Source organism: Aedes albopictus, chromosome 2, assembly GCF_035046485.1.
Source record: "Aedes albopictus strain Foshan chromosome 2, AalbF5, whole genome shotgun sequence".
Taxonomy (NCBI): Eukaryota; Metazoa; Arthropoda; class Insecta; order Diptera; family Culicidae; genus Aedes; species Aedes albopictus.
This window is the reverse complement of record NC_085137.1, coordinates 21,319,875-21,345,673: the sequence shown is the minus strand read 5'-3', so window position 1 is coordinate 21,345,673 and position 25,799 is coordinate 21,319,875. Positions and strand designations below refer to the sequence as shown.

The 25,799-nt window shown below is 36.3% G+C and overlaps 1 protein-coding gene across 1 annotated transcript in view; it reads left to right on the top strand.

Moving 5' to 3' along the window:
* Positions 1-25,799, top strand: part of LOC109429600 (protein sickie) — a gene marked incomplete in the record, with an annotated part of 611,771 nt that overhangs the window by 418,682 nt on the left and 167,290 nt on the right. Inside the window, 1 exon segment of the mRNA XM_062849286.1 lies at positions 7,394-7,545. Within this exon segment, the coding sequence (XP_062705270.1) occupies positions 7,394-7,545 (152 nt within the window).

Below are 25,799 nucleotides of genomic sequence, written 5' to 3'. Positions count from 1 at the left end.
GGAAAGAATGTGCATAATTCTTGTTATGTAAAATGGCCATTATGCCAAACGGCTGTAAGGCCAAATGGCTTTTATGCCAAATGGCAATATGCCAAACGGCATTATGCCAAATGGCATTATGTCAAATGAGGAAGAGCCCTTAAGCAAGGCATGTTAGATTTTCTAAAAAGATAAACTTCTGGAGGAATCCACAAAAGATTTTCTGGAAGAATGGGGCTGTCCATAAACCACGTGGTCATTTTTTTGGGACTTTTCAACACCCCCCCCCCCCCGCGTGGTCATTAGTCCATACAAAAATTTTTTTTTGTCCATACAAATTGGTCATCGGCCGAACCCCCCCCCCCCCTCTCATGACCACGTGGTTTATGGACAGCCCCAATCCCACGACGAATTTTAGAAGAAATCGTTGTTTTAAGCAATCCGAAAATGAATTACTAATTCTCACCTGATTCAGGATGGCGAAATTTTCAAAGGAAAAACTAAAAGAATTTTTAAATAAAATTTTGATAGATTTCTGTGGCTGAACATGTTTAAGAAATTCTTTGACAAATATTTTTCAACAATTTTTCTAGAATTTCTTTGGGAAATTTCTCCATCAGCAATCAGAGGGGAATCAGGAGTTCCTTTACGAATTGTTAAAAAAAATCTCTCAAAAATGATTTGTTAAATTTCTTTGGGATTTGCTGTAAAATTCTCCAGAGTTTCTTTCTGAAATTTCTCTAGAAGCACCTTCAAAATGTTTCGAACGATTCTTTTAAAAAATCTTTCACGGGTTTATCCAGAACTTTCCCAAAAATATCTTCTAGGAAATCTTGCATGCAATACTTTAGCAATTCCTCCAAACATTTTCTTACAAATTATTTCGAGGATTCTTTGGAAAATTCGTCCAGGTAATAATTTTTGAATAAATGGATTCATAAATTCTTTTGGATAGGTATTCAGAAATTTATTCAGGGAATTACTATTGAAAATCTATTGGAAATTTCTTCAAACATTCCTCCTGGTAATTTTCAAAAAATCGTCCGGAAAAGTCTTCTGAAATTCCGTTTGAAATTCCTTCAAAAATTTTACCAAATATTTGTTCAAAAATGCCTTCACGGATTTTCTCAAAAAACTTTCATGGATTCATTCGGAAATTTTCTTCAAGAAGTTCTTTAAAAAATCTCCAAGGATCAATTTTTCAATTCTACAAAGATTTTGTTTCAAAAAATCTTGCATGAATTCCTGCAGAAATTTCTTCACAACTGTTTTCAGAAACATCTAGATAATTTCCAGCAAAAATTCTTCCAGTGATTCTTTCAAACATTCGTCCATAGATGCCTTCTGAAATTCCTGCACTCATTTATTCAGAAATTCATTCAAAAATCCCTCTCAAAAATCTCTCAGAATTTGTTCAAGCATTCGTACAAAAATTTGCTCACGGATTCTTTCAAATAATGTACCATGAATTTAATCAGATTTTTTTTTTGAGAAATCTCAATTTAAATCCCTCCAGGGATTAATCCTCAAATTCTACAAATTTTATTTTAAAATATTCTGCATGCATGGACCCCTGCAGAAACTCCCCCATTATTATTTCAGAATTTTCTCCATGAGTTTAAGCAAAAACTCCTCTTGTGATTCTTTCGAACATGGCTGAAAGTCTCTATATTAAAGACAAACCCATCAATCAAATCTTTTGAACATTCGTAGACATTTATCCAGATTTTTTTCCAGGGATGCCTTCAGAAAATTCCACAAGAAACTGGAGATACCTTAACCCTCTAATACCCAAATTTTTGATTTTGATCTAAATATCATTTTTCGTCATCTAAAATCGTTTGGAAGATGATTCTTTTTAATTCTCGATTTCGCGAATTTCTGTTTTCGATTTTTCTAATTTTTATTTTTGAACATCCCCACAGTTTTATATTTTTCCTGGAAGCCTATTTGGGGTATGGATTTTTTGAGATGGAGACATTTTGAGATTTTATGATTATTGTTAAAATATTTTTATTTTATTTTTTTTTATAGAAAATTTTATTTTCCGTGTAATTTTGAGGAAAATAATTTTAGAGTGTATTCGTTTCCCTTAAACTGTAAAACTAAGATAGAATGATTTGGGAAAAAATAAAAATATGTTATTTGAAGCGATTCAATACAAAATAAACAATGACTTCTAGAAGGTGACTAAAACGTCAATTTTTAAATAATTTTTAAAAAATGTGAATACGCTTTAAAATACACCAAAACCTATTTTGAGTTGTACAAAACAGACCTAAATATCATCCGAAAATATAAAAATTTTGGGTTTCCACGAAACAAAAATTACAAAAATGCTCAAACTATACCCCGTCTAAAGGCGGGACTGGGTATTAGAGGGTTAAGAAATTCAAATTCCCAAAAATAATACAAAAAAAAAAACTACATAAATTCTGTTAGGTTTGCTTAGAGCAGAAACTCCCCCAGCGATTCTTTGAAATAAGAGTTCGTATATTTATTCTGTTATGACTGTAGAAATTCCTCCAGAAATACTGTAGAAAATCCGTCAAACATGCCTTCAAAAATCCTTCACAAAATCTATTGTGGATTCATTTAAAAATTAGTATAAGTCTTCATTCAAAAATTTCCCCCATAGATTTTCTCGGTTTTTCCTTCGAAAATTTCTCCAAGTCTTCGTTTCCAAAATCCCCCACGAAAATAAAAAAAAAAATCTCCATAGATTATTTCACAAATTATTCTAGAGACATTGATTCAGACTTTTTCGGAGATTCCGATAAAAAAACACCTTCAGGACAAACCTTTATAAAATTGATAAAATTAATATAAATTAATTTATATAATTAAAATTAATATAAATAAATAAATCTGTTTGAGATTCCACTGGAAATTCTTAAAAAATCTTTAATGGATTTAATATAAATTTTTCTTTACGGATTTCTGCTGAAATTCTTCTATGATTGAGCAAATTCATCCAGGGATTCTTAAAAATATCGTGTATAAATTTCTTCAAAAATTCTTCTGGACTTGTGTTTTAAAGTTTCTCCAGAGATTGCGTTTGAAAATCTTTCGGACATACCAACAAAAAAAATCCTTAAGAAAATCTATTGGAGATTCCTTTAGAAATATTTCAAGAGGATTTTCCAAAGATTTCTTCAGAAATTCGTCAAGAAATTCCTTGAATTTTTTTTTCAAATTTACGTTCAAAAATCCCCTAACGGATCATTTAAAATAATCTTCCATGGATTCAATCCGACATTTTCTTGTGAGATTTATATGAAAATTTCTTCAGGAGTCAAACTTCAAATTCTCACAAGGTTTCTTTTTATAAATCTTACATGGAATCCTGCTGAAATTGTTCCATTTTTTTTCAGAAGCTTCTCTAATTATTTCTTTTGCAAATTCATCTAATTTTTTAAAGAAATTTTTCCATGAATTGGAGCAGAAACTCCTACAGAGATTCTTTGAAATAAGAGTTCATATATTCCTTCTGATATTACTGTAGAAATTCCTCCAGAAATACTGTTAGAAAATCCTTCTAACATTCCTTCAAAAATCCTTCACAAAATCTGTAGCGGGTTCCTTTAGAAATTCCTTTAAAAATTTGTATAAGTCTTTATTCAAAAATTCCTCTTATAGATTTTCTCGGATTTTACTTCGAAGATTTCTCCAAGTATTCCATAGATTTTCTCGGATTTTCATCGGAAACTTTGTTCAGGGATTTCCTTAGAAATTCCTCCAAGGATAAATCTACAAATTCTCACATTCCCACAGAAATTCCTTCAGTTTTATTAATATTTTCTTGAATTTCAGCAGAATTTCCTACATTTTTTAAAAATTTATTCATGAAGTTGTGCAGAAATCCCTCCAGGGGTTCTTTCAGACTATCGTCCATAGATTCATTAGAAATTCTAAAATAAAATCAGTTGAAAAGTCCTTCAGGCATGCTATAAGAAGTTTACTTAGAAAATTTGTCAGTTCACTCAAAGAATTTTTTTTTCAAAATTTGCCACAATTTCCTTCAAAAATTTCTGGTGGGATACAATAGCAAATTTTCCAAGTATTCCACCAGGAGTTCTTACCGATATTTCTACACAGTTTTTTTTTTAATAATTACCGCGAATTCATTCAAGAATATTTTCGGAGATCGCGACAAAAATCTTCCACAAAATTAATTTGTGCTAATTTTTCACACTTCTAAAATTCTGAACTCCCTCACAAACTTCTTCTGGGATTCTTTCTAAAATTCTTTTCTTATATTCTTTGCCGGAATTCAGAAAATCTCCCATGGTGTTCTTTAAAAATTCCTCCCATTTTTTTCCAGATATTTCCACAGAGCTTCCTCTGGAGATTCTTTACAAATTTCTCTAAGAATTTCTTTAGTAAAACTTTATTTTTTTTTTGATAATTCCTTCAATAATTTCTTCCTAAAATCCAATCTGGAATTCATTTTGAAAATATTTAACGAATTCTTTATAAAATATTCACAAAATAGTCCAAAGATTCTTTAAGACTCCACAAATTTCTCAAAGAACTTTTCAAGAAAGTCTTTCACGAATTGCTTCCGTGTAATTGTTCCATGGATTCCTTAAAAAATGTACTCCACAAAGTATCCTTTCCACAAAATCTTCCTCGGATTCCTGCCAAATTTTTTCCAGTATCTTTTTTGGTAAATCTTCCAGAGGGTTCTCTAGCAATTCATTAAAGATTTTCTTGAAAAAATGGTCAGGTTCGTACAGAAATTTCTCCAGATATACTCCGTGGATTCTTTCAGAAATACCTCCGCGATTTTTTCCGGAAAAAATCCAGAAACTCTTCCAGGAATTCTTTCTAAACATCTTTTGTAAGATTATTTCAGGTAGTTTTCCTATGGCTCCCATGGCTTGCTCCATAAATTCCTTTATTTTTTTTCAGAAAATCCTCCAAAAAATATTGATCTTTCCTTGAGAGATTTCTTACCAAATTTTTCAAGGATTTTCTTAGAAAAAGATCCATAGACTTCTTTGATAATACCTTCATGGATGCCTGCTGAAATCAAACCTGGGATTCTTTTGGAAATATTTGACGGATTCTTTAAAAAAAATTCCAGGAATTCTTTCAGAAATTCTTACATGTATTCTTTGGAAACTCATCTTATAACATGTTTAAAAAATCCTTGAATCACAATCTTCAAGAGATTCGTATAGAAAACACTCCAATGATTCCTTTCCATGGGTTCCTTTCATAATTTTTAGGGCGATTCTTTCAGTAAATCCTACTTTAACATTTCATCCAAGAGTGTCCTCAGTAATTGTTAAGATTTCTACAGGAAGTCCTCTAGAGATTCATTTAGAAAATGTTCATTCCTCTAGAAAACCTTCCATTAGGTTTCTCAAAAATACTCCATGCATTCAGATTTACCTCAGAAATATTTGTGGACAATCTTTCACGCATTCGTTAAGAAAAAGAGAAACTCAGAACTTCTTCAAAAGAACTTGGTTTTAATGTTTTCAAAAAAAAAAAAATCTCCAAGAATTGCTTCAGAATTTTTTGGGGCTTCTTTTTGAAATTCCCAAGGTTCTTTCAATTCCTTTAGATATTGCTTTAAAGCGAAACTGGAAGCATTTCCATATTTCTTGGTGTTTTTTTTTTTGTTAAATAACGAAGCAATATAATATTAAAGTCAATCAAGGTATTTTCTGATTTTTTTCGTGGTGGAAAATGTTTTCCATTTTTGCAAAAACCATTTTTTCAAATTTTTTTTTAAAACAGTTTCTGCAAGAACGAAAAACACTTTGCACCACAAAAAAAATCAGGTGATACCTTGATCCATTCTTTACATGTTTACGAAACCCGATTTTGAAAATATTGCTTCGTTAAATAAAAGAAATCAAAAACCAAAAAAATGATGAAATGTGTCCAGTTTTGCCTTGAAACATTTCTTCTCTAGAAATTACTCTAATCACAATTAATTTGGAATACCGTATTCGGTAATTTTTTGACGAAAATAGAACAGCTGTATACAGCTATACTGCATTGTTTACCTTTTGCACCAGGTTTTGACAGTTGGTGTACTCAACCTCAGTAAAATCGAATACTGAAACTACCGAAACAGTTCTGCTGTTCTATTTTCGTCAAAAAAGTGCTGAACAGGCAATTCAGGATTGAGTGTGATTCTAAAAAAAAACCTCCAATGATTACTTCAGATTTTTTTTAAGGAATCCTTCAGAGAATGATTCAAGGATTCTTTCGGAAATGCTATAGCTTTATTTTTCAGACGTTGTCCAGCGATTTCTGCAGAAATTCAAACCAAAATTTCCCCTGGAATTCCGCCAGGATTCTGCTAGGTATTTTCTCAGAATTTTCTCCAGGTTTAGCTCCAAATATATCTTTAAAATGTCTCCATGGATTCTTCCATCAACATAAACAGGATTTTTATGCGACGATTCCTCCAGAAATTGTTCTATAATATCTCGAGGGTTCCTGTTAGGTATTTTACAGGGGGTTTCCCAAGGAGTTTCTTCTTTTGAAACCCTAAAACATTCCTGTTCTTCCGAAATTCTTCCAAGAATTCTTTTAAAAATTATTTAGTAAAATAAGTAATTAATTCGGAAATATATTCAGAGATTTTTCAGTATTCTCAGAAGTATGTCAGAAAGTTCAGATGTGATTTCTTTTAACGAGATTTTTAGTCCTAGGCTAATTCATCTCGGGACCCACACCTTACTTCCCTTCCGAAGGAAGAACTCACATTTTGCGAGTTTATCGGGAGTGGGATTCGATCCGAGGTCCTCGGCGTGATAGTCAAGTGTTCTAACCATCACACCAGGTCCGCTCCACTAGAAGAGGTTCTTAGAACCACCATAAGTCCAAAATGAAAGATATTATGTTTTATGATGATTCTCACAACCTAATTGGCCATCAAAATGTTACTTGGGTGGACTTTGGAAACTTTGAGAAATCACCTTTGATTTTACCCAGACAGCACTGATCTGATAGGATCTGTAGGCATATTTTTAATGTTGAATGAAATCAAGTTTAAACATCAACAATGCACTCATGTAAAACATTGAACAAAATAGTAAGTATTATTTTTGTCGAATTTGAGTTGAGCACGTAAAAGAATCCAAAAAATAAATTATTTTTTTAGAATTATTTTTACACCGTTTTACACTATTCTCTCCCGCAAATTGTCAGTTTTCATTAGTGTTGAACAGTGTCGAAATTATAGCAATGACTGATATAAACAACGATATTTCTGTTCAATTAGCTATTTGCCAAATAACCTCTTCCGACCACTGTGCATTCATCCCCGCCCCGTGACGTTGGGGGCGGACAGCGTGTCACCTTCTCTCCTAACCATCATTAATCCAACTTCGTCTTCACTTGTGGTGCTTAATTTTCTGTTTCTGTTTCCTCCTTCTCCTCCCCGCAGTGCACGGAAGCCAAGCGTCGCTCCTGTCCGGTGGTTCGTCACTGTACGGTTCGACCGAGGAGCGCCAGGCAACGGAAGTGCGGCGCCTCAAGCGGGAACTCATCGACGCCCGGGACCAGGTGATGAGCCTCTCCAGCCAGCTGTCAACTAACGTGAGTATCGACGACGCACAATGGTTTATTTTCCCATTTTCACGCTCTTAATTAATAGCTCGAAGGATTGACGAGATAGAGCAATGGTGTCTTCGGCAAAGTTGACGGGAATGACCCGCGCCATCTTTTGACAGTTAGAGTTTTTGGATCAATCCCCCTAAAAGTGAGATACAAAATTAATTTTTTTAAATTGTTGAGATAGAGGGTTGACGTCTTCGGCAAAGTTGTAGCATTTTTGATTCCAAACAACTTTCCTGAAGACGTCAATGTTGTAATTTTTACTCCAATGGAGATAGAGGCCTGTGTTTGAAAGTTAACCCCAAAAACACGTTTTTAAGTAAAACATACATTTGTTGAATTTTTAGACACATATAATGTTCTGCAAAGTTGTATGAATCAATAAAATACGCAACTTTGCCGAAGACATCAAAGCTGTAAGAATTAAATGAGACGAGTTATAGATGAATTTATGATTTTTTTCATCCACTTTTAGGGATAAATATCTTTCTTAGGGGCAAAAAGGTGCAGCTGAGGATACCCTTATCAGAAAGTACATCTATAGAGCTTTCAAATAAGGGTCAGTTTGTTCGTCCACAATCGTCTACTGAGGAGATATGGCCGTAATAAAAAAATCTCCTTACTACGATTTAATTGCAATCAAATCTACTTTGACAGAAAAATTCATGGCTACTATGATGAAATAAAAATTACACCAACTTTCGTCTTATCTTAAGGCTCAAGCATTCGTCATCATTTTTCGTAAAATAAAAAAGCAGTTTTCTCGCTGCAAATCAGAACAAAGATCATGAAAATATATTCACTGCATTATATTCCTCATGTACAGTACAGTGAATATATTTTCATAGCAAAAACTTTTGTTTTGATCGAAAAAACTGCTTTCAAATGTTTGATGATGACGATGATTTCAATGACGAAAAGTTCAACGTTAATAAAAGTTCATTGTGTTGACTTTCTTCATATAAAATTTCAAATTGCTCTACAGAAGAACTTTGTTGGCTCTGTGAGAGCGTATTAAACCCCGGTAAATCCTAATATTTTATTCAATGAATGGGATTTGTACTAAATAGTGGAAATCTTATAAAAAGGCAGTGGAGAACGTTTTTAGAACAATTTTGGTATTTAAAACATTCAGGACTGTTGCGGAAATTCGCTTAGAGAAGGCTATATATTATTTGATCATAGTAGCCATGAATTTTTCTGTCAACGTAGATTTGAATGCAGTTAAATCGTAGTAAGAACATTTTTTATTATGGTCATATCTCCTCAGTAGACGATCGTGGACGGACAAACTAACCCTTATTTGAAAGCTCTATAGATGTACTTTCTGATAAGGGTATCCTCAGCTGCACCTTTTTGCCCCTAAGAAAGATATTTATCCCTAAAAGTGGATGAAAAAAATCATAAATTCATCTATAACTCGTCTCATTTAATTCTTACAGCTTTGATGTCTTCGGCAAAGTTGCGTATTTTATTGATTCATACAACTTTGCAGAACATTATATGTGTCTAAAAATTCAACAAATGTATGTTTTACTTAAAAACGTGTTTTTGGGGTTAACTTTCAAACACAGGCCTCTATCTCCATTGGAGTAAAAATTACAACATTGACGTCTTCAGGAAAGTTGTTTGGAATCAAAAATGCTACAACTTTGCCGAAGACGTCAACCCTCTATCTCAACAATTTAAAAAAATTAATTTTGTATCTCACTTTTAGGGGGATTGATCCAAAAACTCTAACTGTCAAAAGATGGCGCGGGTCATTCCCGTCAACTTTGCCGAAGACACCATTGCTCTATCTCGTCAATCCTTCGAGCTATTAATTAAGAGCGTGAAAATGGGAAAATAAACCATTGTGCGACGGCCTGATGGGGATTTAGTTTTGTTGTTTCATTTTCTGGGATTTGTTTGTTGCTTATCTCACTTTTAATTTGTTCGACGTTGCTTTTTTCGCGATTCGTGGGTGGTAGGGGATAAGTGTGGTTCATTTGACGTAATATGCCTAAAATAAAAAAAAAAATATCGAAAGTCAAAGGGAAGGGCAACTCGTCAGCTTCCCCAGTCAGTTCCCCAGTGGAAACTATGCAGAAAACGTCAAACATAACCTTGAACGTTTATTTTGCGGCAAGGTTTTGGTGATGGGCTTGACTACATTTTATCGAATTAATGCCAGAAACTAATGAAAACAAGCACGCAACATGATTGCTGTCTTACCGTCTGCGGTGATGTGTTTATGAGTCAGCTTTGGCATCAGTGGACGGTGGTAGGAAGACAAAGCTTCCACTTAGATATTAATAGTAGTCCTGTAATAGATGATACACATACTTATATTAATGTTGGCTAGCTCCCTCATGTCTAGACGTCTAGGGTCGGTGCTGGGAACAATGATACACCTGAGGTGAAGTGCTCCGAGATAATATTGAAGTAAAAAGCAAGAACAAATCAAACGCAAGAAATTTGTGGCAAAATAATCATTACCTATAGCTTTTCATCTGATTTGTATTTTTAAGCAAACTCTTTGATGTCATCATCATCATTGCAAATTCTAGAGTAGTTTTCTCGTTCTCGAAACTTTGCTTGATTTGATTAGTACCTGATACGTATCTGCTACGTTATTTTGTGACAATATTGTATGAATTTTGACATGATTCTTTTAAGGACAAACGTCTTAAAATCCCGCTTCAACATTGCCTCGAAACTTCAGACGCACAAATCTCAAGAAGCAAGCTTCAAACAACAATGTATTTTATTATTCTGTTCTTGCTCACTTGTAATTAGCCTAAAATAAAAAGATCAAGAGCGCAGGTTTTGTTTACGAAGAGATTTGTGCCCCCGAAATCGTGAGTAGGTGCCAAAGTCGGCCATTTTGGGATTCAAACAAGTCTGTCCTTAACAAAAACTATAATATGGAACGAACTCACCAATCAACACCCATAAAATGTACGTAGCTATAGCAAGATTATTATTATAGTTGCTTTATTATAGATATTTACAGCCCTGGTTCTCTTAAGATAATCATCATTATTAAGCCACTTCCGAGAGCCACGCCCAAGTCTGCAACTTTTACTTTCATTCCCCTGTCGTGGTGGCAAGCGGTGACTCGGTCTCATCGAACCCGTCAACCGAATAAAGTTCAATCAAAAACACACATTTCAATTATAACTTTTTTTCTTCTTCCGTCCGTGTTGGACCCATCATATCCACTTCGGCACATAGAACTAGTTGCCAGAACACGAACGATCGTTATCTATCGGTACCTAGCAGTTGCAGTCGGTCGAGTTTCGATGGATGTCATCGAATGGTGCAAAACTAGGACGGATGGAGAAAGGGGTAGTGGACGATAACTGACCGGCTAGACAGACACGATGTACCAGACAAATCCGGTGTATCCGTGCTTGCGATGCGATGGTGCCTCGAGTTTTTTTTTTGCACCGTCCAGGTCGACGTCCAGGAAGTGCATTGATGCACTTCATATTTCCTTGGGATTTGGAACGGTTGAACGGTTTCGATCAAATCGACAGCTCCCTTAGGGATTGCGATATAGTGTTCGGCAGTATTTTTCTATTTTTAACTGGTGAAAAGTGGAAAGTGGCAAAACGAGTTTGATGACCGGTCCATGTGATAGAGACAGACGTTTTCAAACTTTCGGATATGTTCTGGAAAAAATATTACTTCCAGAAAATATGTATGTACATATTTCAAATTTAAAATGCGCTCGGTTTACCTGCGTTGGAACATATTTTAAAATATTTCTCCAGCTTGTAAAAACGTTCAATTCACCAATTTCCACAACTGTTTTATTTATTACGCAGGGTATGAGTACTAGCGTGGTACACCAAAAGACATTTTACTCCTGTACAGTTTTTGAGTTCCATTTTGGTCCCATATCAACTGTGCAAAATTTCAGCTCGATCGGAAAAAACTATATTTTAGCGCCATCCATTTTAAGTTTTCATACGATTTACTATGGGGAAAATCACTTTTTCAAAGAAAAATCGCCACAGGTGTCCCTTAACCCCTAAAAATAAATCGATGAATGATTTCTGTTGGAAATTTTACGAGGAACCAACCCTCCGAAGACCGCAAAGCGATCTAAGGAATGTGGAAAAAGTTATTGACTGAAAACCGAATGGCATGCCAACGCTGTTTAACATGTAAGGAATAACAATAAACAATAAAATCTCGTCATTTTATCGATCGGGTGAGGCTTAATAACTTTTTCCACGAACGTCGCATTGGTTTGCGGTCTTCGGAGGTCTGCTTCCTCGTGAAATTTTCTACAGAAATCATTCATCGACTTATTTTTAGGGATCTAGGGATGACTCCTAGCGATTTTTCTTTGCAGAAGTAAAATTTCCCCATAGTAAATCGTATGAAAAACTAAGAATGGCGGGCGCTAAAATATAGTTTTTCCGATCGATCTGAAATTTTGCACAGTTGATATGGAACCAAAGTGGAACTCAACAAGTATACAGGAGTTAGAGTTTTTCCATTTTTTGTATTTTCCCATATAAACCGTGTACCAGGCTAATGAGTACTAGACTGGGTCAACAAAGTCGATTTTTCGGAATAAAGCTTTTTCGATCCCTTTTAGCGTTCAAAACAACTGTGCAAAATTTGGGAGTGATTGGTTGCGTCCCCGTATTCCGCATTGCTATTGAAATTTGTATGGAATTTAGTATGGGAAAACGTGCTTTTTCGCATTTTTCTCATAAATTGAAATTTTTCGTCTAAAACAATCTAACTAATGACGTTGAAGTGTAGCCAAGGATATGCCGAAAAACTTTGCCGAAGACCGCAAAGTGATCCGACACTTGTGAAAAAAGTTAAAACGTACAGATTGCGCGGTGGTGCTTATCATTTAACATGTAAAGGAATAACATCAATAATAAAATCTCAAATTTTGTCCTAAGTTACCAGGCTAATAACTGTTTACACAAGCGTCAGATCACTTTGCGGTCTTCGACAAAGTTTTTCGGCATATCCTAGACTATACTTCAACGTCATTAGTAAGATTGTTTTAGACGAAAAATTTCAATTTATGAGAAAAATGCAAAAAAGCACGTTTTCCCATACTAAATTCCATACAAATTTCAATTGCAATGCGGAATACGGGGACGCAACCAATCACTCCCAAATTTTGCACAGTTGTTTTGGACGCTAATATAGATTGAAAAAACTTTGATCCGGGTTGATACGTCCAAATTTAAAGTTTCTCCATACAACGTTGACCCACTCTAATGAGTACTCTTCTTAATCTTATGACCCTGGTTTCGTCATATTCTGTATTAAATGATGGTGATGATGTAAACATTGACGTAGCTGGTACCATTTCAGAGGGGCATAGGAAGGCCATAGTCTTGGTGAATATGAGGTTGCGTGAACACCAGATATATGAGTTTCAAAGTTGGTAATCTTGGACTATTGAGCCAAATGTGTCTGCTCGATGCTTTTGGCATAACTTGTAATTTTTGAACGATTGCTGATGAAAATTCTAGAGAAAATCTTGATAAATTATGAACATGGGACACGTTTTATATGGGAACATAGACCCATTTTGGTCCCATATCAACTGTGCAAAGTGGGCTTCGTGGCCGTGCGGCTAGAGGCGTCAGTCGCGACCTTCATGGATAAAGTTATTGAGCAATACCCATTCAATATAACGATGAGATTTTATTATTTATTGTTATTCCTTACATGATAAACAGCGTAGCCTTGTTTTTCGGTTTTCGGTTAATTACTTTTTTCACTCGCACTTGCGGTCCTCGAAGAGTTGGTTTCTCGTAGAACAGACATCATTGATCGACTTAATTTTAGGGGCTACACCTGTGGCGATTTTTTCTTGAAAAAGTAATTTTTCCCATAGTAAATCTCATGAAAACTTGAAAGAACGGCGGTCGCTAAAATGGGATGATAAGATAAGGCTGAATGCACAAAAGACTGAACTCGAAAGGCTGAAACTATAGAATCGTAACATAAGGTTGAAATACCAAAAAACTGAAAACAAAAAAGGCTGAAAATACACAAACGCATGGAATGAGTTATAAGTTTGGGTTAAGTCAAGAGAATAATGATATACATATACCAAAATTATAAATCCTCTCTTTCTTCGCGTAACGTCCCAACTAGAACAAAGCCAACATTTTAGATTAGTGTTCTATAATCGGGATAGTAACATAATTCTGAATTTCAAAAGGTTGAATGCACAAAAGGCTGAATACGAAAGGCTGAAATTAAGAAACTGAAACATAAGGCTGAAATTAAAAAGGCTGAAAATCCAAAAGGCTGAAAATACGAAAATTCTTAAATGAGTTACAGCATTTCTTTATGATTTGATTTACGCCCTAACTGAGATAAAGCCTGCTTCTCAGCGTGGCCTATCGTGTAACAGGCACGAAGGTATTCAATACCAAAGGAAGCCAAGAAAATTTTAGCCCGAAACAATGAAAAGTTCTTGGCCCGAACGCGTAGCCCTTAGTTACTGTTAGTTTTGAAATTGAGCTGAGTGAGCCTCTTCATGATGATGCATGCCAAAGAACACAAAAAGGTACTGGTAATATTTATACAGTTAATTTTTCCTTTTTCAAACATAAGCTATTCTTTCGAGTCATGTTGTTTTGAAGATTGTTGTCATTGCGGCTACTAACCTAACAATATCATCAGAGAATTTCCCTTCTTTAAAATATGTATATGCTATTCTTTTGGTAAATTCTGTCTTAGTAATGTAGGCGTTCAATAAGGCATAGAATTATGACCAGTCGTAAAACTCCGATACAGAACCAAGTAACTGAAGCATGTTCCCCCAAAATGGGTTAATTTGGCCAACCATGAAATATGGGATGGTAGGACGGTCAAACGTCAAGCTCAAGCAAAACCAATGCGAGTGCCACGGCTGGGTAATCAACCAACAAACAAATATTCAAGAAGACCGTAAAATTAGTGTATATATGTAATTATTTCCTATTAGAGTGATACGTCTGTTTGTTTGTATTTAGGTTAGTCTTTGGGCTGGTGCATTTGAAAACTAGGCGAATCACTATTTCAGCCTTATGTTACTTCATTCTCTTGATGCATTCAGCCTTTTGTAATTTCAGCCTTTCGTGTTTCAGCCTTTTGTACGTAACCCCTGTAATCACTTGCACAGTTAGCAACTTTATTTGGCTTTTTTCGGTGATATGAATATTACCTTCTTTTTGCCTGTCTAGGAATAGTAGTATTCATCTAACTACTACTACCTAGCCGTCCAACTCGAGGGCGCAAGGTAAAAAGATCGTCGTTGTGATTGTGTTGTTCAACAATGGCCCTTTGTTAATTTCAATTTCTGTTCAATTTCTCTTATCGCTCGCTTGCGTATCTATCCACCGTATTCTTTCACTACTTTCCTTACTCCCTCTTAGACTAACCCCACTCGTGGGCTCCATCAAGCGTTTTAACGTAAAATTTAGCACCGAACAACCGAGCGACCCACACCAGTTGTTGCTAAGTAGGGCTCGGAAATGAAAAATTTACGTACGGTACGTAACAGCGCTCAGAATTTAGAGACATGAAAACTATGGTCTCTATCCGTACATTCGTGCGCTCTCGCCCGTTGAGCTCTCGGGTAGCGTATTGTAAAGAGAAGACGAAATAATATAAACAGGAATTTGTTACCAATGGTTCTAGTTCATTTTATACAGTTTCTGGAGAATGATTTTCCTGTTTGTGTAATTCATTTTAGTTTCTACCAAATATTACATGAATAACATAACAAATTGTTTGACTTACAATTGTGATAGAGTGAAAAAAATAACAAGTTTTTCTTAAGTGTGTTTTGAATAAAGTTTTCCCTACTTCACCGATCATGCATATCGAAAATGTATTGATTTTCTCTTAAAAGTAGTTACGATTATTCCTTGCTTTGACTTACTAATTGTTTTTTTTTTCTCAAGAACAATACAGTTGTTTATCTTCTATCTTCTATATATATAAAAATGAATTTCTGTCTGTCTGTCTGTCTGTCTGTCTGTCTGTCTGTCTGACCGTTATGCATTCGGAAACTACTGAACCGATCGGTGTGAAATTTTGTAAGTGGGTACTGTTGGGACCGGAGAAGGTTCTTAGCTTGGTGCGGGACCTCTCCGGTCTCGGGAACGAAGGGCTCCCATACAGATGACTTTGCGGGGGACGTCCCTTTGAAGCTGCATGTCAAAAAACACAGTAGGCAGGCAGTACGACGTTTTCCGGGAAGTACTAATGAGCGTTCAAAACTAATATGTCACAGTGTAAGTGCTAGAGCAAGGCTGTTTTGGCCTCGGAATCCGATTATCTCTGGGGGAGATTCAACATAATTAATTGTCCAAGCAGTCAATATTTGTCCACTTCGGTCTAAGAGCGTACGGCGAGGTGAGGTTAACGATGCGCTTGAAATCCAATCAATCGTAAGAATAACAATCTTATTCCCGAAATAGGAGTACGTTCGCAATGATGATGGTCAGCATATTCTTCGGCCCAGCAGGATACAGGCGCGCGATCTTAGCACAGGTATATATTAGCCCGCAAGGACAAGTCCGACGATAATGGGACGCACTGGCATTCATCAAAGTTTCAAGATAATCAAGATAATAAACCAAATAAACTTTGAACATGATTTTTGCGAGACCTTTCTGAAAATATTTGTCTGTGAAGGAAACGGAAAGACTAACCAAAACATCCCCCCCCATGGTATCGGCCGCGCCAACCCAGAAGGGAACATCACTGATCTAGCCAATGGGTGCTTCCGGGGTAGGCACAAAAGGACTTTTTTCTACTCACGGGTCCCAAGCCGTTTTTGAATGGGTTAACAGTGAAGGAATTAATTACCTTAAACATTTTATTGCATACGCATGTCAATATCGGAGGTGTGCTTGGGGTATGAATCGCTAACTGTTCGGCTTTGTCACAGCGATTACCGGGAATGGATCGGGTGCATCAATTGGTAAATAGAAGAAGCTGGAGACCAGTGGGCGCATGGTGCCAGACCTTAGATCAATCGTGGAAGTGACAGGAGTTCCTTGAAGGGTTCGTCCTGCTAACAATCTATGAAAAAAAATCCTGTAGAATTCTTGAAGGGGATTTTCCTCGCAATACTCATGCGGAAACTTCTGGTAGGATATCGTAGGCAATTTAAAGAGCAATGGAAAAATTTTATCGTTTAATCAAATTGTAGAGGTACGACATAAGGGGTTTTCTAATGTATGTTTGTGAGCTTTTATAACTATTTACAAACTCCTTTAGAAATTGGTGCAAATCAGACAAAAGAAACCAAGGATTAAACTTCGCAGATATTAGTCCTCTTCAACGATGCAGGTTGAACTTGCTCGAAGTTGCTGCATCTTGCTCTTTCCCATTAGTCAACAAACGGGTGAGAGTAGGATGCACCAACTTCGACCAAGTTCAACCTACGACGTTGAACAGGACTATTATTTTATATTCTTCCAAATAAGTAATACAGGTAGGTTGAAAGGACCAATATGATCCAAACCGAACTTGGGAAACTATCAACTACTCTCATAAACTAAACATGGTGGTTGGCAACCGACATAGGTCACATGCCATAAAACCGTAGGAACTAAATTAATGACCGGAGACCGTCATGGTACAGAAAAGGCATTGTAAACCTGAACTCCATATCAAGTTGATTTATGACGCTCAAAACTATAAAAATATTTATTAAAATTAATTGCTGTCTGTTTGACCCTTATTGATTCGGAAACTGGATCGATTGGTATGGACATTTGCATACCTCCTATACAAATGGAATGGAAATTTCTGCAAAACTTGAGAACAAATCAAACAAGTGGAACAAAAATTGCCATGAAGAGGATTCAGAAGGTAACGAATGTTTCATGGTTACACACAACTCCTCCACATTTGAAAAGGGGGGCTCTCATACAAATTAATCGGATTTTTTTGCGTAACATGAAAACGAATCAAGCAAATATAACAGAATTTGTCATGTAGATAACTCAGAAGATGAGAAATGTTTTGACGATGATGTAAGACGCTTTCTCCCTTTGGAAAGGGGTCTCCCATACACACGAAACGGACATTTCTGCATGACTCGAGAACCAAGAATATGAAAATAAATTTGCTATGCGCAGGTTTCAGAAAGCAAAAATTGTTACTATGGTGTGTGGAACCTGATTTGGAATGTGGAGATTCAAGAGAGCAAAAAATGTTTTTATGATGGATTGAGACACACCCCTCTTTGGAAGGAGAGGCTCCTATACAAACGAATCAAAACATTACTAAATATTATTAGAATAAATCAAGCTAATAGCAAGGCAAGGAATGTTTCTATGTTAGTGTGAGATCCCTGTTTTTGGAATACAAATAAAACAGAAACTTCTGCATAGATAGAAAATTAATCAAGCAAATGGAACAAAACTATGAACGTGGCGGGTTTTGAAGGCAAGACATGTTTCAAAAGTCGTGTGCAACCCCTTTTTATCTCGCAGGACTAGGGTCTATTAAAACAGAAAAAGTAGCCGAACGTCATACAACCGAATGCACAAAGGTCCGAATGAACATTAGGTAGAATGGCCATTGAACCAGGTTGTACTTCCTGCTGCTTATACTGCTCAATCAATCTGAGATTTTTCCTTCTTTTAGTAATAGGCTGTTCTTTCAACTGCACTGCTGAATAACACTGCTAAATAGTTGATATGAAATTTTTCCTTCTTTTAAAAATAAGTAATGAGTAACATGACTCATAACTCAAAAAATAATCAATCAAATAAAACATAATTTGGCATGTGGATGGTTTTGAAGGCAAGGAATGTTTCTTTCGCATTACACTGTTATGAAGGGCATTCTAGAAAAAAAAAATCGACTATAGATAAAATTTATTTAGACAAGTGAACACAAAATGTTTCCCAGGTAATAAGCATGTACTGATAGAAGTTTGGACTTCTTCATTGTCAAAAATGTGGAGGTTTGTAAAGACCAGAAATGTTTCTACGGTTGTGGGTAAATTTAAAGGCACACATACAGGCAAAACATGACTTATAACTGAAAAATTAATCAAGCAAATAAGGGGGGGGCCTCCTTCACCTGGGAGCAGAATGAAGAATAGCCCGAATGAACATCAGGCCGAATGTTTATTGAATATACAGGCAGAATGATTACCATACCCTCTTTGTCACACAGGTTGTACTTTCTGCTGATTATAATGCTCACTCCATCAGAGATTTTTCCTTCTTTTAGTAATAGGCTGTTCTTTCAAGTCCCAATTTAACATTTTGTTTATGGACCAACTGCTAAAATTCACAACATACCTGTTTCCTTATTTTTATCGAAGGTTTTTCCTTCGAGTGGCACTGTTGTGTAGTTTATGGCAGCTGAACTGTTAACTCTATGGTCGATTTGTCCCTTTAAGTAACATTGATAAAGAGTTGGTTAGCAACCAAACCACCAAACAGCATTCTTTATCTGAGTTTTTCCTTCTTTTAAAATTGGCTGTTCTTTTGCACTGTTATGAAAAAGTGGGCCTTCACATAAAAAATCAACCAAAGATAAAAAATAATAATAAAACACGAACTATGTGTTTCTCAGGTAAGAAGCATGTTTTAAAAGAAGTAGAAACTTCTACTTAGTGCAGAATATTGGATTATGAAAACGGAAGAGGACAAATGTACTAAACGGAACGTGCCTCTGGAGGCGACCTTCCAATGTATATACAAATTACATACCCTTTGAAGCCATACAACTAATACATGAATTAAATGATCAACAAGATTTTTGAACGGTTCAATTTGTGATCTTGGTGGCTCATATGTAAAACAAGTTAAGAAAATAAACAAAAACATTTGAAAAAAGTATCGTAGTGCAGCAACAATTAAAATAGGCAATACAAGGTTTGCCGGGTCAGCTAGTAACAAATAAAAACTATAATAATACTTTTTTTTTATTTTTTTTAAACTATAATAATACTGTTGATAAACAAAAAAATCGAGTTGCTAAGCTTCATTATTCAAAATATGTGATTTAAAGCCACCTACAGTGCAGAACATGCGATGTCGTGCGATTACTCCCAATAGCAAGATCAAGATTTGTTGTATGAAGTGCCAAAAGGGAGTTTTGACTCACAAGTACTTAAACAAATACGCAATCCACTTCAAGCGCATAAAATATGCTTCCAACAAAATGTTCCTATCACAGCATCCAACTAAACTAACTAAACTAAAAGTTTGCATCAAACTTATCGCAAACTGTTGGATCATCTACTATGACCAAGATTCAAGAATTTTGACCATAGAGCGATCTCCTCAGTGACATGGGCCTGGTGACCACGACTCCCTCATCAAATCTGCAGTTAGCTTAATATACTCTCTATGCCCCTGATGAGTAAGTTCAATAAATTAAAATATGGAAAATAAAAAAATGGTGAAAAAACGAAATGTCACTAAACGTTATATGTAGTCTGAAAGGGCATTGATAATCCTATCAAGTCGTAACAAAATCATTTTTAAAGCTCATAAGAATCAAAAGACATCATTCATCATTCAGCAATCATTTGTTAACCTTGCAACTGTTTAGTATAACTTATTTAAATTGATAAATGATGATTTCTTCCAAGCACGCTTATGATTTAACGATGCAAAATAGAGATCACCGGTGCGGTTTGTCAACGGCGCTCTTCTTTATTTTTGTTTATCCGAACAACCGGTGCGAAAATGGGTGGAAAGTAGAATTAAAACCTGCTAACGACGTGCTGTTGCATGAGTAGTTTGGAGCCCACGGGTGGGGATAGTCTTACTTCGAGTAGTATTCATATCACCGAAAAAAGCCAATTAAAGTTAATAATAATAAAATCATGCGGTGATCAAACCTAGTAGAATACAGTTATTAATGAGAGCCAACTGAGTGCTTCCTTTGCCCATGACCATTTTGCATTCTATGTGCCGGGCAAAAAGACACTCTATGCCCATCAGTAGGTCAGCTCCAGAGGCACGTTCTCCTCCATTTGGGAAGCTTGTGCCAACAAAGCCAAGAAAATTTTCATCACGAAAAGTTCTTGGACTGACCGATCGCCGTCAGCATGGTCTTGCTGAATAAAGGGTTGAAAGACTCTCAAAAGAGCAAGTGTCATGTTACACACACACACGGTCACAAAATTGACAGAAATATGTGTAACTTTGAGCCAAATTTGCGGTGGACCGGATCAGGACTCAATTTGTGCAATGGTGACTTTACACAAATTTGTGTTGATCCACGTCGCCGATTCACCGAGTGTGAAAATGACACAGTGAGAGAGCGCATGAAAAACGCATGGAACAAACGCTTGAAAAACGCTTGCAAACGAATGCTTCGGTTACGGAAATGTTTGTAATATTCATTCATTTTTAAAAGTTAACTTCTCTTTTTAACCGGAAAAATCCGCATTTATTTACAGCAGCGCTTAGACGCAATTAATGACAGATAGCAGCGGATTTCTTACAGTTAGCAAAAGAAGCACCAGTCGGACTCGATTATCCGGAGTCGGAATCTGAAACTTTCCAAACGTATATCTAATAAATTTGATGCTGTACAAAGCTTAAAGTTGAATTTGATACAGCATTTTGTTTGCCAGATATACATTTTGGAAGCTTGAGAACCTGACTCCGAGTTTAACCTTTTCTCATTTCGGCCAAACAAATCACGCATCCAAAACTACAAAACTTACAAAAACTACTGAATTTCTTCCAACCGCGCGATTGTTTGTAAACAGAGACGAATAACGAAGCGATTCGAAGTGCTCGCTCTCAACAAAATAGCTCAGACAAAAATGTGTAACTTTAGGTTTGCATTGAAGCGTTTTTGCTAGCTTTTCGACGATTTGGGTCATTTTGACACAAGCGATGAGTAATCTGTTTTGAAGCGTGTAGTGAAATGCCATCACTGGATGGGTCACACAATTACACAAAATGTGACTGTTGTTATTTCAATCAGTAATCTCCCCTTCTTTAAACAAGGGCTTTCTTTCCATGTTATGCTGTTGTAGTGATTGTTGGCATTATAGTTGTCAACAATATAACTCAATATCATGAGAGATTTTCTCATCTTTTAAAAGTAGGCTATTCTTTTGAGAAAAATGGCCAAAACCATGTGGCTGATCATGAACTTGATATGATATTGAGAAAGGCTGTTTTTGCATTGACGGTCTAATTATCATTACAGCCTTTTGTGATGTCAGCCTTTTGATATTTTCAGCCTTTTGATATTTTCAGCCTTTCAAATTTCAGCCTTTTGTTATTCAGTCTTTTGCTCTTTCAGCCTTTTATGTATCAGCCTTTTGTACGTAACCCGCTAAATCGATCTCAAATTTTTCACAATTTTATATGGGTCCAAAATGGAACCCAAGAAGTAAATAGGTACAAAACTTGTTTTCTGTTCTAGGCTAATGTAAGACATAACACATTTCTAGGTAGAAGTTCAAGAAAAGTTGTCGTCAGGTATTTTTAACGGATTCTAACGATATTTACATTCCTGGACGAAATAACAAATAAAGCTTCAACAGTGTTTCTGAAGAAAGTATTACATGAATCCGTGAGGTTTCTCCTTATGTTATTTTTGGAAGCAAATTAGATATTTTTTTCGGCAGAGTTTCGGTGAGAATTCCAGGAGGAATTTCTGAAACAATTCCTTGAAAAATCCTTGAAGCAATTCCTCTAGGAATCTCAGGGGTCCCTAAGAAGTGCTTGGAAAAAATCTTGAAGGAATTTTAAAAGAACTCGTAGGAGTTGTTGACGGAATCTGACCAAGAATTTCTTGAGAAATCCCGAGAGAGTCCTTGGGGAAATCTTTGAAAGAATTCCTGGAGGATTTCCTTGAGAAATTCTTCACAGAATTCCAGAAGAAATCCCACAATAAACTACAATACAAGAGTAATTCCTCAAAAAAAACAAAAAAAATCAGAGGAGATCTTTGAAGCAACTCCTGGAGAGATTTCTGGACGAATCCAGGAAAAATCGCACATGGAACTTCTAGAGAGGAGTAATTTCAGAATATATTCCTGAAATAATTGCCCTGCAGGAGTTCCTGGAAGAATCCTGTAGTCCCTTCAGTACATAGTTCCTATAGAAATTCATGAAGAAGCTCCTGGAGAAATTCCGCAGGAATCCCTGAAGAGTTCCTTCACAAATCTATGAAGGAGTTCATGTAGCAGTCTCTGAAAGAGTTCCATCAGAAATCCATGAAGAAGTTCCTGGAAAAAATCTAGGAGGAATTCCCAAGGAACTACAACAATTTTTTTTCAAAGAGTTTCAGAAAAATTCTCTAGAAAAAGTCCCCAACGAATCTCTGAAAGAGAGAAATTCCTCAAAGAATTCTAGGAGACACCTCAAAAAGAATTCATGGAAAAAATACTGGACGAATTCCTGGAACTGCTGGGGTAATCCCTGATTAGAAATTTTCCGGAGGAATCCCAGAAGGAACTCCTGGAGGAATTTCTGAAGAAATTCCTGCAGGAAATAATAGAGAAATTTCCAGATAAATCCTTTACGGAATTCCTGGAATAAATCAAAAAGAAATTCCTGGAGCCATCTCTGAAGGAACTACTGAAAGAATTCGTGAATCTACGCCAGGGGAAACTTTTAACACAACTTGGAATATTTGAAGGAATTCCTGAATGAATAATCCCTGAAGAAATTCCTGAAGATGTCACTCAAGGACTTCCTGAATGACGCCCAGATGTAATTCCTGGAGGAAACATTGAAGAACTCTCTGGAAGAATTTCTGAATGAACTCCAGGAAAAAAACCATTGACGAAGCTGAAGAAAACTCATCTTTGAAGAAATTTTTGGAAGAATCCGAGTAGAAAGTCATGGAGGAATCAGTGAAGAAACCTAGAGAAATCCTTACATTAATTTCAGTAAAATCTTCTGACGGAGCTTCTGCAAAAATTTCTGAATGAATTCTTGCAAGATAGGCAGATTTTCTTCTGGAGAAGCACCACTCTAGGAACGAGCGCATTCCAACCATGCCCGGCATAGCAATTTATCGCCCATATGGGTCCAATTTTTCCCTCGATGCTTTGGCACAATCATTGCTCGCATAAATGCGGGATGGAACAACTGTTTCAAAGACTAGATGATCACTTTTTATGTGTTACTTGTTGAACATCGTCTTGGTTTTGTTTTGGATCTGCGTACCTTAACAAAACAAGGTGATGGCATAGGTTTAGTTGAGTTAAATCCACAGTTCACCGAGGTAGGTTGTCGTTTCCATACCGATTTATCAACGATTGGTGGGGTTCTACGTTATGGTGGGGAATGCCAATTTTGATTTACTCATGCATTGGTGGGCATCGTCTACAGGAAGTATTGTTACCTAAGTTGCACTATTAGACATACTTAGCGAGTTTGGTGTTCGTTTGGGGAGACTGGCTAAAAGGCTTCTGAAATTATGGATCCATCACAAGTGATATTTTTGTTGAAAACAAATGGCTAACGTAATAGTTTTCTATGAGATAGGTGAGATATTAAAATGGTATAGCTTTCAAAACAGGCCTAGTCCGTCCAAACAAATTTGCCGAAGATGGTAACCCTCCCAGTCATCAGGAAGTTTGACGTGAAAAGTAAACAATGGCGATAATACGGCTTGATTTAAAAAGTTCCTGACTGGAATGACCTGTTCGACCTAGTGTTCGACGCAATATTCCAGAATATGTCTTGGAGGCTATATTTAGAACATTACTTGGAGGGAGTGAGTTGTTCGATTCTGAAAGTATACGTTTGCGTGAGTGTAGCTAGGTTCAGCAGACTCCTTGCTGAGTGTGAGTTAACGATGCTAAATTAAATAGAGAATCGCGCCACTTGGGCGGTGGCTTCTATATTCGTCTGTTTTCCACTATAACTCAGTCAAATTTGAACCAATTGACACAACTTTTGGAATGTGGTGGGATAGGTATAGTATCTACCCGTGTACAACATTTCAAGTTAATTGGTTCAAAATTGACTGAGTTATAGTGGAAAACAGACGAATATAGAAGCCACCGCCCAAGTGGCGCGATACCCTAGTGGTGTTAGCATGGCTATATAAGGAAGATTCCTTGTTGGTAATCAGTTGTTTGATTCTAGAAACAAACAATGGCTAGATAAGTAAGTTGTGTGACTCGAAAAGAAATCATTGGCATTAGTGTTAGCGCAGCTGGAATTGGCAGATTATTTACTAGTTGAGTGCGACTAGATTCAGAAGATTCCTTGCCTAGGAATTGCCTATGCAAATGAGTTACTCGATTTGCAACACCATCCACGATTCCTGCATGTCACGATTACTAAATACAAACAATCATTCCAGATAATCTAAGCATAATCTTGTCGAATACAGGTGGGATTTTTTTTTCCTAATCACGAAATTACACCAAGGGGTGAGAAACTGGGCACAATGTGCTGGACACACTTGCCGGTACAGACTGGTACTTTTCTACAACTGACTGTCATGAAACTAGCATCACTTCTCCACGTTTTATTTCCCCTCAAAGTATGAATCGACGATAACAACACTTTGGTATACAACACATTCATGGGTTGCACTTTGTTGTTTGAGAAATGCTAGAGGATCATTTTTATGAAGGAGATGATGGAGCTGAGAAACTATAGTATGATGCTGCCCTTCAGTGATATTGAACCGACTCTAAAACTTTGTAGACACTTATTTGCATCTTGCTGAAGGACCATCGTGTTATATTGATTTGCCTTTCGATACGGAGACAAGTAGTCGTACAGAATATTGTATTCATAGTAAGGTGCCATGATTTTACAACGCGTATCACTTTGAAATCATAGTCTTTAAAACGGTAGTTTAGTACCCATAGTGGTGAACGCGTGGGAAATCTTCAAGACCATGCTAAGGGTGCCCTGGTTAGATTCCTGGTTGTTCCAGGATTTTTCAGTAATGAAAATTACCCGAACTTCCTAGGGCATAGAGTATTGCTTGAAATTAGCAAAGATACATTAATTCTCAAGTAATACTTGTGATTATAATAATAGAACACTTAGCAAAGAGGTTCAACCCCATTAGGAACGTTAAACCACCGACAACAGCAAGCAAGACGAGCTAATGACGCTTAGCTATGTTTGGAAAGGCCAATACATTTCACGTTAAGAATCAGGGTCAAACCCTAACTACGACCTACACCTTCATTTACACTATCATCTCATCATCATAGCATACCACCCATGCTAGCGTTCACCAGTACGCTACACTGCGGTGATGCACGAGTGACCATTTCCGCGTGA